Source organism: Coniophora puteana (assembly GCF_000271625.1).
Source record: "Coniophora puteana RWD-64-598 SS2 unplaced genomic scaffold CONPUscaffold_7, whole genome shotgun sequence".
Taxonomy (NCBI): domain Eukaryota; kingdom Fungi; phylum Basidiomycota; class Agaricomycetes; order Boletales; family Coniophoraceae; genus Coniophora; species Coniophora puteana.
Genome location: NW_006913059.1, coordinates 457,784 through 469,494, shown reverse-complemented (window position 1 = coordinate 469,494; position 11,711 = coordinate 457,784). Strand labels below are relative to the sequence as shown.

At 51.0% G+C, this 11,711-nt stretch overlaps 5 protein-coding genes across 5 annotated transcripts; 2 read left to right on the top strand and 3 right to left on the bottom strand.

The window, feature by feature from the left end:
• Positions 1-14: 14 nt before the first annotated feature.
• On the bottom strand, positions 15-1,971 carry CONPUDRAFT_137562 (delta 9-fatty acid desaturase protein). Its single transcript, XM_007771076.1, has 6 exons — positions 1,573-1,971; positions 1,100-1,521; positions 812-1,045; positions 637-763; positions 411-586; positions 15-360 (listed from the first exon to the last, which is right to left on the bottom strand). The coding sequence occupies exons 1-6, from the start codon at positions 1,895-1,897 to the stop codon at positions 193-195; spliced, it is 1,452 nt and encodes a 483-aa protein (XP_007769266.1). The 5' UTR covers positions 1,898-1,971; the 3' UTR covers positions 15-192.
• Positions 1,972-4,117: 2,146 nt separating this feature from the next.
• On the bottom strand, positions 4,118-5,228 carry CONPUDRAFT_137561 (uncharacterized protein). The gene is made up of 4 exons (XM_007771075.1): positions 4,995-5,228; positions 4,852-4,932; positions 4,455-4,802; positions 4,118-4,389 (listed from the first exon to the last, which is right to left on the bottom strand). Exons 1-4 carry the CDS (start codon positions 5,152-5,154, stop codon positions 4,304-4,306), a joined length of 675 nt encoding a protein of 224 aa, XP_007769265.1. The 5' UTR covers positions 5,155-5,228; the 3' UTR covers positions 4,118-4,303.
• An 861-nt stretch (positions 5,229-6,089) lies between these two features.
• CONPUDRAFT_137560 (uncharacterized protein) lies at positions 6,090-7,166 on the bottom strand. The gene is made up of 5 exons (XM_007771074.1): positions 7,074-7,166; positions 6,848-6,982; positions 6,718-6,785; positions 6,314-6,664; positions 6,090-6,254 (listed from the first exon to the last, which is right to left on the bottom strand). The coding sequence occupies exons 4-5, from the start codon at positions 6,630-6,632 to the stop codon at positions 6,166-6,168; spliced, it is 408 nt and encodes a 135-aa protein (XP_007769264.1). The 5' UTR covers positions 6,633-6,664; positions 6,718-6,785; positions 6,848-6,982; positions 7,074-7,166; the 3' UTR covers positions 6,090-6,165.
• Positions 7,167-7,864: 698 nt separating this feature from the next.
• CONPUDRAFT_154318 (uncharacterized protein) lies at positions 7,865-9,656 on the top strand (the record flags this gene model as incomplete). Its single annotated transcript, XM_007771503.1, has 12 exons — positions 7,865-8,089; positions 8,152-8,202; positions 8,257-8,358; positions 8,412-8,428; positions 8,483-8,591; positions 8,646-8,814; positions 8,869-8,914; positions 8,967-9,035; positions 9,088-9,229; positions 9,285-9,358; positions 9,407-9,511; positions 9,560-9,656. 12 exons carry the CDS (start codon positions 7,865-7,867, stop codon positions 9,654-9,656), a joined length of 1,206 nt encoding a protein of 401 aa, XP_007769693.1.
• A 740-nt stretch (positions 9,657-10,396) lies between these two features.
• On the top strand, positions 10,397-10,879 carry CONPUDRAFT_90556 (uncharacterized protein; the record flags this gene model as incomplete). The annotated part of the gene is made up of 2 exons (XM_007771073.1): positions 10,397-10,828; positions 10,877-10,879. The coding sequence occupies 2 exons, from the start codon at positions 10,397-10,399 to the stop codon at positions 10,877-10,879; spliced, it is 435 nt and encodes a 144-aa protein (XP_007769263.1).
• Between the last annotated feature and the right edge of the window lie 832 nt (positions 10,880-11,711).

The window sequence follows — 11,711 nt, the reverse complement described above, 5'->3', positions numbered from 1 at the left end:
TCCGATTTACGCGTGTCGGATCAGCTTTTATTGCGGGCGTAGTATCTATCATAGGCAAGGTGAAGTTACAATGCAAGTAGGGTTCTTTGTTCATCATATCGATTAGTCTATGTATTAACCTAAAAGAAGAACTCATAAACACCCTCCGCGAAGCACCAATGTCCGTGAAAACAATCATTGTGAACTCGGTCCTTACGCCATAAAACCATCACCGTCTGAGAGAGCACCGGAACTGTAACCACTTCCACTCATTTCGTTGTAACGAGCGATCCTGAGACGTTGACTTGGAGGGATAGCCTTGTCCTCCAGTCCATGAGGGGCTCCACCGTGTAAGACTCCAACACGCTTCATGGAGAGCAGCTAATAGGAGAAGTTAGACCACACGTATAATGTACGGAAAGGAAACTCGCGTTGTGTGCAGCATTGCTATGCTCGTAAACACCTCCAAAGAAGGCAGTAGTGGCGTCTCGGCCGATGTATTTCGTGAGCAAGTGACGACCGCCTGGGTGCTGGTCCAGGAAGTCCTCGACATCATGAATAAACCCGGCGATGCAAATCAGTGGCCGTGACTGGGCTTGCTGCAGGTCTTAAGCAAAGTCAATATTTACGTAGGGCTATTATGGAGGAGCAGCTTACAGCTTTCCCAAGAAATAACAGGGAGATGGCTGTTATCCGAAGGCCAGCTCAGCTTCTCTTGCACTTCGCGGAGGTTCTTAAGCTGCATGGTAAGCTGACCCTTGCGAACCTCGTTGTCAGGAAACACCTTAAAGTAAAATTAGCATGGGTAACTGGTGGTCCGACATAGACGCACCTTCAAGTGAGATGACAAACCCAACTTGCTCGTAACCCATATCGTCCACTTGGTGGGATCATACTGATACCACTTGATGGCGTTGCGGTAGTCCATAGGAAACTGATGATGAAAGTTGTGGTAACCTTCACCAACGGTGCACAGCGCAGTGATGAGATGGTCCCGCGGAGTGTGTTTGTCGTCGAAAGGGGCATCTCCAAGGTAATGCGCGAGAGAGTTGACACAAAACGTAGACTAGGTTCAGGACGTCTAAGTGGCGAAACCTTGAAAAGATTCGGCAACACTCACCTGATGGACAAAAAACAGTCTCAGAAGACCAGCATAGACGTAACCACCCTTCCAGTCACCCCACCCCAAGCCAGCGACAACAGTGGGGAATATGTAGCCCATGAGAACGACAAGCTGGAGGTAATGGCGGTGTTGCCACCTGACAATCTCGTTCTTGGACAAGTCGCTAATGTCGGCGACACCGGGATTGCGACGAGGCTTGAAAACCATCCAGCCGATGTGCGACCAGAGAAGGCCCCTGTGTGCGCTATAAGGATCGAGGTCGGTGTCGGTATACCGATGGTGGGCGCGATGTCCGCGCGCCCACCACCTGATGGAGCCCTGAACGGCACCCGCACCAAGAATGGAAAGGAAATACTGGAGAGGCTTCGATGCATTATAGGAACGATGAGCCCAGAGTCGATGGTATCCTGCGGTAATGCCTGGATTACGGTATAAAGGAGATGAAGGCATATATAAGCCAGGCGGCTTACCAACTGCGGTCATGAAGTAGTAGATGACAGACCAGACCGCCGTCTCCCAGCGCAAGCTGACTGTGAACGCGCCAATGATGCCCAAGAGCGGGGTGAGCCCAAGAACAGCAAAGTGGAGTAGGTTAAGCTCCTTGTACCAGTTGCCCCAAGTGATGGGAGGCAGGGGTGTCTGGCGGCTGAGCTGGTACGTGACATAGTTGTCCGGAAGGCTGGCGTCTGCGGGCTCTCCCTCGCCGTTGGGCTTCGGATGAGATATTGTGGGTGTGGCGGGGGAGGTGGCGGCGTCGATTGGGGGAGGACCGTTCGACGGTGGTACTGGAGACATGGTGGTGGTTGTCGGAGGGAGACGTGACAGACATCACAGAGGGAGGACGCAGGTATATATGTACGGTGAATTCCTTTGGGGTTCGAATGACGTCTGAGTGAATGCCTTGGGTTCTCCGCTGTATTCCTTATGCCATACTTTGGTCAGTGCATCATCCCAAGGGGCTCACTGCGTTAGACTCGCCTTGCCAATTGTCCGTCCGTTCTTTGGCCACAACCCCTCTTGAAAACACCTCTTCCAGCCTCTGGAGGTGCTTTAACCTTTTGTCTTCAGGTAAACATATCTCGTCGTAGGGAACAGCTCCTAACCTCCAACTCTTGGGGAAGACGCTGGAAGAAGTAATGCGACTAGCAATCTGGCTGCCATATTAGGAGCATGGCAATCGAAGCTTTTCTTCCGTGAAGTGGCTGCGCCCAGCTACTTCCGGCCCGCGATAGAGTGCCCTACAGAAGACTATCGTATATGATGCAAATGGCGTTCCCTTGCCGCTGCCAGGGACGGCTTTTCAATCTGCGACGAAGCGATAACAAGCTAAAATTAATCCAGCCCCAACGGTTTTGCAATCGAAAGCCTTATCATATGTTTGACGACCGTCCCCAAGCCACCGGCTTCTATCCCATCCGCCCCAGCCGGATGAAAACACAAAGATCGTTCCTGGAGTTCCATAGTTCCACGTAGTCTCACGCATCTGCTTCGGAGGGATTTAAAAGTTATCGATCAAGGATGCGAGTGGGAGCCATAGTCGTGAACATTGCATCATGTATTGCATCATGCATCCTTGACTTCAATTATTTGTCGACATGCACGTCCACCATTCACCCTCACAAAAGGTACCAATAGCGCGGAGAAAGGACCTATCTTGGCAGCTTAAGCGCTTAAGCGCGTATGCAGGTGAGTAGTGAGTGACTTTGAGTCATTTCATGGGGAAATGCTTACGCCACAATGCGAGATGAGCCCCAGTAAGAACTGGACATGCTCAAAACCAGCGAGATCTAGGGTAAATCTATTTATATTTAGTCAGATTCAGTCATATCTAGGAATATACAGTCACGACTAGCATTTTCGGGAACACTAGCTGAGACTAGATCAAACTAGAAAATGGTACAATTCTAGATAAAACTATAGCAAAAATCAGTTGGGCCTGTGGTTGGAGCATGGTATCTAGTCAAAATTAGTATAATCTAGTTTCCAATAGCTTACTCAGATGGCTTATTACGAGATAAAAATGTGCACTCGATCACATTCTAGGGCAAAATATGCATTGCAAAATAGGGGTACATCATTGTAAACATAGCTACTATCATTCAGAACATGACCGCCATATTGTACTCGACTTACACGTTAGGGCCATCGGGGTGAGATGTCTTGAGGGTAATGGTATCGTCCTATAAACATGCATACATGCGTGTGTTGGTGGATATCTTGATATGCATTGCTCGAATACTACTTACCCTGGTTCAGATAGTAAAAGTATCCTTGTCAATTTGTCAATGATATTGCTGATGGTACTCACCTTTTTCGCGCCTCTTGTTCGTACTCCTTGTCACCTTTTCTATTACCTCAAGTTGAGCATCAACCGTACGCTTGTGGCCTGTGATGCTGATAGATGAGCTCATCAGAGGAGATCGCAATAGCCTTGGGGAGAGATGAGCTCACAACAGTGGAACTGGAGAGGGGCAGGGGTGGGGGAAAGGGGAGAGGGAAAGATGCGACACAGAAGAGAGGCGCGAAAAAGTATAAGTCCAAACTCCCAACAGGGGCTTTCTAAATTGAGCTTGACTTCTTGAGACGAGGGCAAGGACGAGGGGACTTAGAGATTCTCGAGGTAAACGGCTTATACGCTACTGAAGGAGACGAGTTTGCAGTGTCCTACAACACAAGTTTATTTAGTGTGATCTAGCTGTGTAATTAAATCGATTTGATATGATAGTGTGATCTAGTTTGTAAGTTGCTACTAGACAAAACTAGACGCGCATGGAACACGTTCAAGCCACCGAAGCTCCCAAACTCTATTTCCCTAGGTGTAACTAGCCATCACTTGATCCGACTAGAAAACAATAGAATAATAGAAATTCCTATTTTTCACTAGATCACACTCGATTTGAGCATGTCCAGTTCTTACTGGGGATGAGCCCTTTCATAATCTCCGAAGTAAACCCGAGACAGTCCGAGACCAATTATCACAAGCTGTGCACAAGCTACGCGACTTGTTTTCCGTATGGCTGCTCAAGGATCTATTACTTCTATAAATGTGGTCTCATACAACGATTATAAGCACAGGTAAAGCACAGATGGTGAATTTACAACTGATCAGTAGATGTCTATATAGGGAGAGATAGTCATTCGATGTTGGGCGACGCCGATGTTACGTCGTTTGTCCGACAGTCAACAGTCAACAACCTACTATCACGATGGAGAAAGAAGGTAATCTCCATGCTTATTCTGCTTTGAAGCCTGAGAGAGGGAACGTGAGGCGTAAGTGACTTGTTTAGCTGAAGCGGCACGAATCAGTCAGCATTGGATGTTGCTCATAAAATAGCAAAGAAAAAAAACGCACTCGGTCCGCAGTTGTCTCGCCCGTGTAGCATTACGGTGGGCATCTCGACAACCCCTCCCTCGATCCTCATGGCAGCCCCCCATGCAAATTCGTGGTCTTGGTGAGCTGCCACATGGCCCGGCATGTTACGGCTTCCCAGACCCGTAGGCCATGCCGCGTCAGTCGACGCTTCTTCTGCGCTTCTGCGCCGCAAGAATGCTGAGAAGGTGGTTTGATCGTCTCGGCTCGGCCGCGCGGTTCCTGAGACGCCGCCGGCAGCTCTGTTGCCTCCTTTTGACACATCGACGCTCCGAAGGATGGTCTTCATTTCTGCCATCATCCGAGAACCGAGCAGGCTCGAGGTGCGCCCTTTAAAAACGGTCAGAACCCCAAAACTTGGTCAATAAGTGGCAATCACCTGCACATCCCGAGTTGATCCGTTTGGGCGCCTGCCTTGCGGCGTGGTGTGGTGCATGTGTAAATTCTCTCTGTCGCCCATCTGCAAAGGTCGTTAGAGAAAAAGGCTTGGGTTCGTTCTGGTGGCATGAGAGAAGGGCTTACCTTGGCCGATCCGAGAGAAGTTTATCAGCGGACCGCCAGCCGTCGGAAGAAACTGGAAGGCGAGGAAAACAGCTGCGAGGAGAGAAAGGAAGAAGACGAGGGCGAGGAGAAGAGCAATGATAACCAAGGCGAAAGCCGATAGCAAGACGTCGGTCGTCATCTTCACTTTTGCGGGAAATCAGGTGATGCAGGTAAGCAATTGAATTGGTGCTCTTTTAAAGTAACACCAGCGCGCATAAAGCCCCGAGAACGTAGGAGCATCCAACATATCGTGGAGGCAGAGAAGGATGTTGGACACGGCAAGGCAAACAGTGGTTTCAGTCGGAGATTAGAGCGTGCGGCGTGCCACCCGGAAGGGTGCCTGCCACAGCAGTGCAAACCCTCCCTAACATTAGCTTAGGTTTAGTTTGGGTGCATTCTGTGAGCTAAGGTGAGTGGTATTTCCTGTGTATTCAGAACAATAACAGAGCCATGACATTTCTTCGGCATACAGCACAAGAATTTGCAGGCGATTTTGCGCGCATAGTACTAGAGGAAAAATACGGTATCGAACGCCACGGTTAAACCATGATGCAGCTGTCACTGAAAGCCACGCTGAACGCTGCTGTATTGCACTGCCCAGAGCAATCGAAGTTTGTGCACTACATGAAGAGTTATATTGCAAAAATCCATCGTCGACGCGAGTCACGAACGGCTCTTTGACACCGGGCCTTGAAGTAATATGAATGGACCCTCGCGGCGCGCGACGTGAGCGCCTTCGTGTTCAACATGTGACCTCACGCAATTATAGTACTGACATGTAGAAAGAAGCCACTTGATGAACTAGTAGACTGTCCACCGGTGCACTATGGGTCATTTCATGGGGAAATATTTTGCGCCACAATGCGAGATGGCATGATCCCTTTCACAATCTCCGAGACCAGTACGAGACCGTTTATTTGCTAATTATGACCAGCTATGCGCAAGTTACGCGACTTCTTCTCCGTATGGCTGCGGCTCATGGAAATTCTAAACGAGCGTATTATACAACGATACTAAGCACAGGTAACATGTACAGGGAAATTTACAAAACTGTCAACGGACATCTATGTAGGGAGAAATCATAGTGATTCGGGGTTGAGAGATGTCCATACTTATTGCACCGTATGTCCGCTCGACAAGCGCAGCCCTACTATCGTGACGGTGAAAGCAGGTACTCGTCAAGTTTATTATGCTCCGAGGCCCGAGAGGGAGAACTCGAGGTGTAAGTGACTTGTTTAGCTGGAGCAGCGCGAACCAGTCAGCGATGGAAGTTGCTAATAAAAAAGCACAAAACGCACTCGGTCCGCAATTGTCTTTCCCGCTCAGCATCACGGTGGGCATCTCGACAATGCCTCCCTCGATCCGCATTACAGCTGCGATGGAAAACTCGTGGTCTGGGGAAAATGCCACACGGTCTTGATGCACGTTGCGGAGATTCAGCCCCGAAGACGATGGCGTGCTGATTGGAGCTTCTTCTGAGCCCCGACGGCGCAAGAACGTTGAGAAGGCTGTTTGACCGTCTCGGTTCTGCAGTGCGGCTCCTGTCGCGCCACCGGCAGCTCTACGGCTGCCCTTTGACACATCGGCGCTCCGAAGAATGGTCTTCAACTCCGCCATCACCCGAGAACTGAGCAGGCTCGAGGCGCGCTCTGTCGGAACGGTCAGTACCCCAAAACTCGGCCAATAAGTGGCAATCACCTACACATCCCGAAATAGTCCGCTTAGGCGCCTGCCTTGCTGCGCGGTATGTAAACTCCCTCGCTTGCCTATCTGCAAAGGTCGTCAGAGAAAAACTGCTGAGTACGTTTGCTGAACGCCAAGGAAATACTTACCTCGGGCAATCTCAGGAACCTCGATCTGTGGACCGCCAACCGACTGGAGAAACTTGATGAGGAAGATGGCTACTAGGATAGAAAAAGAGACCATGACGGTGGCGAGGAAGAAGACCGAAAGGATCAAGGCGACCGCTGCGAGCAAGAGGTCGGTAGTCATATTTTTTCCGAGGGTGAGCCAGCGAATGCAAAACGACGACTTGACCCTCTGTAACTTTATACGCACCTAAAATGCGCCCGATATAACAAGAACATAGGAACTACGCTTCGAGGCCGTTAATTTTCGTGTAGAGGGAGCGGAGAGGTCGACAGCTTCCAGGACATGTCGGGGGAGGTTTGGACATGAAAAGCACAGCTTTGTCCATTCATGTACTGCCCGAGAGAGGAAGCCTACAGCAAACGCTAAACAACGTGAACTTACTCGTCCAGCCACTCGGCGATTTCCAGAACCGTCGCATTACTTCCAAATTACCTCGATAAAGAAGAGCGATGATCACCCATGGCTGTTCCGCGTGCGTATGCTTTCCAAGAAGAACACAGGAACGGCGGAACACTAAGAAGAAAACGGTGAAACGGTCAGAGTCGAACCAGACGTCTCGCGGGATGCAACTCATCTCCGCATAAAACAGGAGGGCTAGGGTTAACCCAAGGCGGCATGACGCTACAAAGCATGACAGCCGCAGCGCTGCCACTGTCGCGCCACGAGCACGGTGACAGCGGGTATGTAATCCAGAGGTGGCCCGGGATATCCTAATACGCGAGGCGTTTGGACGCTTTCGTGCTGTAAAACATGTGACCCGTTCTCAGTCCCAAAATTAGCGAAAGCCCTCGTCGACTCCCAGCACATCTCACACAATACCTGGCAGCCGACCTCGACCTTGCTATAGTAGTCCGGGCCGCCAACAGTGGCGGCCCGCCCAGCGACGACATGCACATAAAAGAACCTCGTTATGGGGAATGTGGACTACCACCTTCCTGGTCATCTCCAGCAACCCTCCGAAGCAAACACAAAGCGCGATGCACTCACTAGCTAGTTTTGCTGCACTGCTCGCAGCTCCGCTTGCTGTGTCGGCTTCACAACGAGCAAGCACGGCGGCATGCACGCTTACAGCAAGCGGCGGCGATGACGGCCCCACGTTTGTGCAGGCTGCCCAAGAATGTTCCACGGTGACCATCCCCACTGCCACCACGCTCTCGATCTCCTCCCGAATGAACATGACAGGTCTTGCCAACACGGACATCGTGAGTGGCTGTCAGTTACACGTGGTAGAACTGAATGTAAAATGGCTGCACGCAATCTACAGGAACTGCTCGGAACGGTCGAATTTTCGAATAATATGACGTACTGGATAAATGTAGGGGGTTTCTCGAAACTCCGCTCCGAGACGCCTGTCTGACAGCACGCATAGAACGGGTTCTATTTCGACTTCCAGACGCAGATTGCGTTTTGGCTTCTCGGGGGAACAAATGTCCGTCTCTACGGCGGTGGTACTATCAACGGAAATGGCCAGGTGAGTTTCACGATCCTGTGCGAGGTTCATAACAGACTCACTAACTTTGAAAGGCATGGTACGATGCATTGTAAGGCACACAAATGAACGCAGTGAATGGCTGGTTATTGACTTCATTTCCCAGCGCCTCAAACGACACGCTTCTGCGGCCCATTCTATTGACGGTCTATCAAGCCACGGACCTAAGCGTCGAGAACATCAACATGCTGAATGGACCTGAATGGATCAATTTTGTACGTACAGCAGATTCTTTCTGTAGATCTCCACAGGAATCTGACCATGTCTAGGTCAACGAGGGCGAGAACATCCTGTACAACGGTATCAACATCAGCGCTGTCTCGACCTCGAGCAACCCGGCTAAGAACACGGATGGATGGGACATCTACCGAAGCAACAACGTCACAATCATCAACTCGACCATCAACAATGGCGACGACTGCGTGTCCTTAAAGCCTAGTGAGCTGAATTTCTCGCAATAGATGGGGTTAGAGCGGCTTACACAGCATGGAGATGCGACGAATATCGTTGCCTCCTACCTCAGCTGCAACGGGTCCCAGTAAGTGCTGCGATGATGCAACTGGAGGGTATAGCTGACGAGATATCGTCAGCGGCATCTCGGTGGGCTCCCTCGGACAGTACGAAGGAGAATACGACATTGTCGAAAACTTTACCTCCACGTCAGTCGCAGTGTTCTGGTTCCTTGATACTTATAATGCTAACTCTTCGCAGCAATGTATACATCGCCAACGCGGAGAACGGCGCCCGCATCAAAGCCTTCGCCGGTCCAGGTGTGGGATCTGGTATCGTGAAGAACGTTACATACAGCTTCTTCACGGAGAGCAACGTCGACAGTCCTGTGGTCATTGATCAGGTGCGTTAGCATATACGAGTTAAGCGACGGCGATCACGACTGACAGTCATTCCAGTGCTACTTCACCTCGGAGGCGAACTGCACCGCATATCCGTCGAACGTCTACATCCAAGACATCACGTTCACCAAGTGAGTGAACACCACACAATTCAAAGTGCTCGGCTTACCAGTGTTCAGCATGAGTGGCACCTCCTCCGGGAATGAGAAGAACGTCGTTGCCAGCCTGGCGTGCTCCCCCGATGGCCGCTGCGAGAACATCACTGTGAACAACTTCAACCTGGCGTACGTACCTGTTTGACTTCTGTCACAGTTATCTGATAAACTTCGCAGACCGCCCACTTCCTACGGAAACGCGAACTTCACGTGTCAGAACGTGAACCTCACCGGAAACGCTGCGTCGTTATTCGGTGATTGTGCTACAACTTAGGCGTTTTGAGACTCGATACGTCAACGAGTCTCAATAGAATGATGTAACCCTGAGTTTAGAGCGTTTGTCATAGACATTCCTTGAAAAAAGCCATTCATCTGTGTCAGGCGTAGTTCGTTGCGTGAACAAAGTGAGATTAAGCAAGGAAAGAGAGGATGTCGGACTTTGGACTTGCCAACGCGCAACTTGGAGCCTCGGATAGGGGCTTTGCACGTTCCGAAATCCGACGGCGCGGTCCGTCCAGCCGCTTTCACCGCGACCGCGATGTACTCGCTCTACTCCTCCGCTCTGCACGTCGAGGGCGCGTCTCCTGCCCTTCACGCATCTTTACTTTCGACATAGCGTCTATACCTTCCTGAGCGAATCTTACACAGCAACATGGCAGCAACTATAATCATACATAAGCTTCGAAACACCTGGGGAGACCTCGTCCGGAAACACGACAAGGTCGACGTCAAAAGCCTCGGGACCCCGTTCTACCAGCAGACAAAAGCACCGCTCCTCGTGCGCTTTGCATGGCCTTTTATGTTTGCTAGCGTGGTGACTGCGTGCGTCTCCTGCTTCCTTTACCTCGGGTCTGAACTAACAGCTCCCCGTCGACGCGTAGCGTTGTCGGCGCCGAATTGACGTGGACACACTGGACAATGCGCGTTGAACCAGACCCGAAGCCACGCAGCAGCGAACCGTCCGACTCCGAACCCCCCCAGTGGGTCCTCCGTCCGACATGGCAGCGCCTCGGCATGATCGCCGCACAAACCGGCTTCTGCTCTTTGTTCATATCGATGCTCTTGGGCGCTAGTGGGCGCTCCGTCCGTAAATTCTGGGTCACGCCATATAAGCCTCAATCCTCTGGCACACCATCCTCAACGCGCGGATCCGGCCCTCCCCACGTTTTCGTGCAGACGTTCGGCAACTCGGGGTCGCGCGCATACATCTATCCCCGCTCGCGCATCTCTCTGACGACGCAGCCCGGTATTAACGACCTACGGCTGGACCTGAAGCAGACGGACGCGAGCGTGATATCGATGTATATGCAGACGGAGCACGCGTTGATCAAGGGGGAGCGTGCTGCAGGTGGCGAGGTGGCGAAAGCGCTGATAGCACGCTTTGGGATAAAGGCAAAACCACTGGAGGGACCAAAGCTCCGTACAGGGCCGATACAGCCCAGAGCAGTGCGTACCTCTAAATTGAACTCAACCTCCCATGCTTATGCTGTGCAGTAATATGGGGAGTCGTACACGGAACTCTGCTTAGGCTCCCCACGCGCACGACATACTCTGTCGGTGCCTGCTGGTTCCAGCAAAGGCATGTTGACTTCTGTACTGAGGGATCTCATTAATGCACCGTTCATCTACGTATATTATTGGTAGCTGTATACCCAAACACTACTTTACATGTGGGAGATAGTATGGGATGGGCATGAGGAGAGGGGTGGACGTGGTGGACGAGGCTAACGTTGAACGTTGAGTTCGACTGTGTCCGCTCGGGCCGGTCTTTAAGCCCAGTGAAAAGTCCGTTCTGCTCCATACTTTACCGCTCTTTAAAGGTGTCTCTGTACTTTAAAACAGCTATCTGTATAATAAAAGCCAAGGTGTGACCAGAGCCTAGCCTTATTAGCTAATGAGAAGGCCTCAGAATGCTTCTTAGCACGATACTTTTGAAATTCGGCCGACCCAGGCCAAGGCAGGCTCAGGCAAAGTCATCAAATCGTCTAAGTCCCTGATTACATTGTGCATGCCTCCCCACAGGGCTTCCGCTTCAGTGTAACAGCCTGGTGTACAATGGAACAAGTAGTAGCATCGATCAAGTACTCATCATGTTAATTCTGTGTCCCTACTCTCGTAGACCTATCAAAACTCGTCCACAAAAGCACTTGCCACAACTCGCACAAAGGGCATCGCCGGACGCGCCAGGAGCCCAGGCACCTTCATTATATCTCTCACTTTGGTACTCTTCTTACTCTGTGAACGTCTGATATGGTCTTTGGGCTCGGAGGAGCACCACATCTTGTGGCGAAGACTTTTGGAATGCTGAAGTCCAGTGTTTTGACGTCAT

Coding starts and splice junctions, on each gene's coding strand:
- CONPUDRAFT_137560 (XM_007771074.1), bottom strand. CDS start 6,632: ATGGCGGAGTTGAAGACCATTCTTCGGAGCGCCGATGTGTCAAAGGGC. Junction 6,255..6,313: donor GAAAGACAATTGCGGACCGA/GTGCGTTTTGTG, acceptor GCGCTGCTCCAG/CTAAACAAGTCACTTACACC.
- CONPUDRAFT_137561 (XM_007771075.1), bottom strand. CDS start 5,154: ATGACGACCGACGTCTTGCTATCGGCTTTCGCCTTGGTTATCATTGCT. Junction 4,933..4,994: donor CTTCTCTCGGATCGGCCAAG/GTAAGCCCTTCT, acceptor CGACCTTTGCAG/ATGGGCGACAGAGAGAATTT. Junction 4,803..4,851: donor GATCAACTCGGGATGTGCAG/GTGATTGCCACT, acceptor CCGTTTTTAAAG/GGCGCACCTCGAGCCTGCTC.
- CONPUDRAFT_137562 (XM_007771076.1), bottom strand. CDS start 1,897: ATGTCTCCAGTACCACCGTCGAACGGTCCTCCCCCAATCGACGCCGCC. Junction 1,522..1,572: donor CTACTTCATGACCGCAGTTG/GTAAGCCGCCTG, acceptor ACCGTAATCCAG/GCATTACCGCAGGATACCAT. Junction 764..811: donor GTTTGTCATCTCACTTGAAG/GTGCGTCTATGT, acceptor TTTTACTTTAAG/GTGTTTCCTGACAACGAGGT.